General features: G+C 42.2%; 1 protein-coding gene across 1 annotated transcript; it reads left to right on the top strand.

Annotated features, from left to right (window-relative positions):
• Positions 1-415: 415 nt before the first annotated feature.
• LOC116379466 (hairy/enhancer-of-split related with YRPW motif protein 2-like) lies at positions 416-3,660 on the top strand (the record flags this gene model as incomplete). Its single annotated transcript, XM_031841423.1, has 4 exons — positions 416-1,083; positions 2,744-2,822; positions 3,138-3,221; positions 3,579-3,660. Coding segments are annotated over exons 1-4 (331 nt in total), but the record flags the coding sequence as incomplete, so codon positions are not given.
• Positions 3,661-4,551: the final 891 nt, after the last annotated feature.

The following is a 4,551-nucleotide window of genomic DNA, read 5'->3' on the forward strand; positions in this document are numbered from 1 at the left end:
GAGTCCAGTAGAGGAGCTCTGTTATAGAAGTAGACTTCATAGAATAGAACAGAGTAGAAGCTGTTGCCTTACATTATGAACATTTTCTTGATTATGTCAGAAGTGCCCTCATTCCAATGTGCACACACTTACACATGCACATGTACACACGCACACACGTGCACGCACTTGGTCTGCACCAGACATGCGGTTTTTATCAGGAGAGGAGGTTCTGGACAAATCTTCCATCTCAACTTGTGTTTGAGTGCACGTGGGCGGTTCCACCGTGCTTGCGTGCGTGCACGTGTGCGTGTGGGTGTATGTGCGTGTGCGTGTATGTGTGTGTGTGTATGTGTGTGCGAGGCTCCCAGGCTCCGTGGGAAAGCTCCAGCAGAGGAGGAGGAAGAGGAGGAGGAAGACACACCGGTCACAAGTCCACTCTGCAGCCGACACACGAGCCACCTGCCCCGGACCCTTTACCGGAGACACCCCGCTGGGAAAACAACTCCCGGAAGCTCCGGAGAAAAACACCTTTTTGGAAAACTTTTCGGTTTTGACTTTTTTTTGTTGGGAGGAATTATTAATGTCGCAATTCTGCAAAGAGGAAAAACAACGTGTGTGTCTTTCAGTTCTTTGGAACTGATGTGAAACTTCTTCATGAACTCGTGGATCTAACAAAAGCTCTCTGATCTCCTCCAATAATAATCAATAATCCTTTCTGGTAGATCTCTAATAAATCAACACGGAGTGATTGATGAGGTTCCATTGACCGTCAGTAACATTCACTCATTTATTCTCTAAGATTCATCAAAGAATCCACGAACGTGTTTCTTTGTTCAGCGTGGAGGAAACTACTTTAAACTTCTCTGAACCTCCGCGTGTCCTCCCGAGGAGACGCGGACAGTCCTCCCCAGGAGACGCGGACAGTCCTCCCGAGGAGACGCGGACAGTCCTCCCCAGGAGACGCGGACAGTCCTCCCCAGGAGACGCGGACAGTCCTCCCCGCCGTCCGTGCGCCATGAAGCGGCCGTGTGAGGACAGCAGCTCGGCGGACAGCGAGGTGGAGGAGACCATCGATGTGGGCAGCGAGAGCGTTTATCACGGGTGAGTTATTAAAGGAATCGATCTTTAATCTTCGTATTTAATATGCTGAAGAAAAGGCTGTACGTGTGCTCGTGCAGTAAAAGGTCTGCAGAGCATCACTTGTGTCTTATTATTTGAATGGTATCACTTAAGACATATTCAGATTATAACTCATCGTCTGCAGCCTTTTTATTGCATGTAAAAATATAAAGATATAAATATGATTCAATGAAGTATGTAAAGTTAGTTTACTGTTGAAGAAATTCATCCATTAAAACTCAATATAATAAAGTATACATACAGGGTACTATAAGTACACTGGTGCTCTGTAATGTAAGTTTATTAAAATGAAAACAAAGAAACATTATGAATCAAACCAGCAGAATGAAACATTCATGTTGCGCATTGTTTTCTACTCACTAAATCAAACTGGACATTATTATTATTTGGTATGAAACATTCGAGGATTGATTTGATGAATGGTGTGTTTTTGGTGTCTGAAGGTCAGATGAAGTGACTCTTAATAAGTCACCTGTCAGGATGGAACAGACCCCGCCCAGCTGGTGCTGCAGGCTGAATAAAACAAACTGACTTTAACAGAAGTGAGACATGTTGATGCTTTTAATGCTTAAAGAAGAATCAAACCTGAGACAAGCTGTTTGATATTAAAGTTGTTTTGTGAAGATGCCTTCTTCAACTTGAATTACTGACTCCTTTACATGTCTTACATTTCCCACAATCCCTTTCAGCAACCTCCAAAAACACCTGTCTCTTAGAGAGCAGTGGTGTTTGAAAATACTCCAGCAGTTAAAGTCCTGTATTCAAAACAACACTTACAGTAAAAGTATTATCAGAAAATGTACTCAAAGTACCTTTTATACTTAAAGAGTCAGTGAAGCGAGATGTTGAAGGGATGCAGTGGTGAACAGAACAATGTGGTTTCATTTATTTTCTTCTTCTTCTGGTGTATTAATCGATCATTTTGTCAAATTGTTGGAGGCAGAGAAGAAGAGAATATTTAATGCCACATTTCATATTTGCAAAATACCTTTTTTATTCTGTTTATATAATATAATATAATCTGATATGATATCATATTATATACTATTATATCATATGATATGATATAATATTTACGGCTAATAGTTGAAGACATTTGCCAGCAGTGGAGAAAGTACTCAGATCCATCCTTCAGTGAAAGTACCACAGTCTAAAAATACTTCATTACAAGTAAAAGTCCTGGATGCAAAGTGCTCCTTAAGTAAAAGTATTTAAGTATTATCATCTAAATGTACTTAAAGTATCAGAAGTATTCATCGTGCAGAACGGCTCCTTTCACAGCGACTCATCATTCTGTGCTTATCGCTAACGATGAGAGAATATTAACTTTAGATTCTTCAGTTCCTCATTCTGGAGCCGATTGTAAATAGAAGTAAAAGTGTAAAGTACCGCAACATGGAAGTACTTAAGTAAAGTACAAGTACTACATTTGCAGCTGTGAAACTCTATGACAGCTGTCGAAAACATCTGGATGTGAAAAACAAAAACCTCATTAATGTTAATTCATACGATCCAGAAATTAAGATGATTCAAAGCAGGAAATCAAAGTTCACTCCACTTTACTTTAAGTCAAATGTTTTGTTGTTTAACACATTTATGAAATTCATATTTCGGGTTTCAGGCACACGAAGCCGTCCTTCATGAGATGTGGATCACCGACCACGACCACTCAAGTGATGGCCAGGAAAAAGCGCAGAGGGGTAAAGTCATTGACGTCCACTGATTTAACGAGTGAAGGGTAACCTCGATGTAACGCCGGCTCAGCAGTACGGTGGCCCACAGAGGTCAACACACATCGACGTATGAAGACGCCGCCAATAAATAAAACTCAAAGCACATAGAGAAACACTGCAGAAGTTACCGCTACACAATGCCTCATTTGCATATTTAAATACAACATTTCAGAGACCGTTGATGGTGATATCTGTTATATAGATTTATATTTATAAAGCATCTCTCCTCACTCGTCTTCAGTTCAGCGATAGTTTGAGGTTTTTCTCGTTTTCTTTTGTCAGATTATCGAGAAGAGACGCAGAGACAGAATCAACAGCAGTCTGCTGGAGTTACGGAGACTCGTCCCCACGGCCTTCGAGAAGCAGGCGAGTTCACATCAGACCGTAAACCAGGTTTCTGTTCAGCTCTGCTTCCTGGTTTCAGGTCAACAAGAATCCGACCCGGCATCAAGAATAACTCTATAGAGGATCAGGACTACTCTGAGACTGGTTCACATAGAGGATCAGGACTACACTGAGACTGGTTCAGGACCAGATAAAAGATCCTCATGGTCACTTTAATGGTTAACTGAGTAGAACCTTGTAACAACAGATAGATATGAAATCTATTCGTAATATTAGATTGGAGAAGTTGACCAGTGAATCCAGCTGCTGTGTGATGAAGAGAAGCTGAACCTGGTTGGACTCAGGTGTTTGTCTTTAACTGTTGGTTTGTTTCATCAGGGTTCAGCTAAACTGGAGAAGGCAGAGATCCTGCAGATGACTGTGGACCACCTGAAGGTGCTGCAGGCCACCGGAGGGAAAGGTAACCAGGAAGATGTTGCAGACATCCTTCAGAGGAGAGAGCTGTGGGAGAGTCCTTTAAAGATGTACTGGATTATGTTGTCGCGCCACGTTGATTTCGTTTCGATCTGGGAGTTGTCCGGGTTTTTGTCTTACAACGTTAACCCTTCCATAGTGTGTTTTCATTTTGGTCCAACCTCTCGTATCACTTCTGGTTGCAAAGAAAACAAGATGGCGACGGCCAAGATGCCTTCAAAACTATAGTCCACAAACCAGTGGGTGACGTCACGGCGACTACACCCACTTCTTATATACAGTCGACAGCAGAGAGAATAAATCCAAGCTGAAACCAGTTCTTTCTCATCAAAGGTGCAGAGGTTCCCTTTAACACTGATATCAGATCAGAACGTGTGGCGTGCAGCTCTTAAGGACGAGAGGCAACGCATCATTCAGTGTGTGGCAGCGCTTGTTCTTTGAAGTCACTTTGGTTTGTCAGCGAGGACATGATGTCAGTCAAACTGTAGTGTGTGTGTGTGTGTGTGTGTGTGTGTGACAGAGGGAGGTGGTGAGTCCATGGGAAAGCACTGCGGGGATAAAAGCACCACTTGAACCTGAGCAGTGCTGTTTGCTTTCATAAAGACAGCAGGGGGGTCAGTGTTTGTTTGATCATAGCAGCTGGTCTACAAGACTCCAGACTATTTTGTTTTGCCACCGTCCCAAGAATCATTTTAACCGCTCTGAAGTCAGTAAACCATCAAACATTTATGGTCTGTGACTCTAAATGGAGCATAATGTACTAAATGAACATCATGCTGTATTGAAGAAGACTTGAAACTAGAGATTGAGACCATAAACTCATGTTTACAATGTTTACTGAGGTAATAAATCAAGAGAGAAGTAGAGTCATTTTCTC

Source organism: Anarrhichthys ocellatus, unplaced genomic scaffold (assembly GCF_004355925.1).
Source record: "Anarrhichthys ocellatus isolate YVR2014 unplaced genomic scaffold, GSC_Weel_1.0 scaffold4392, whole genome shotgun sequence".
NCBI classification, from domain to species: domain Eukaryota; kingdom Metazoa; phylum Chordata; class Actinopteri; order Perciformes; family Anarhichadidae; genus Anarrhichthys; species Anarrhichthys ocellatus.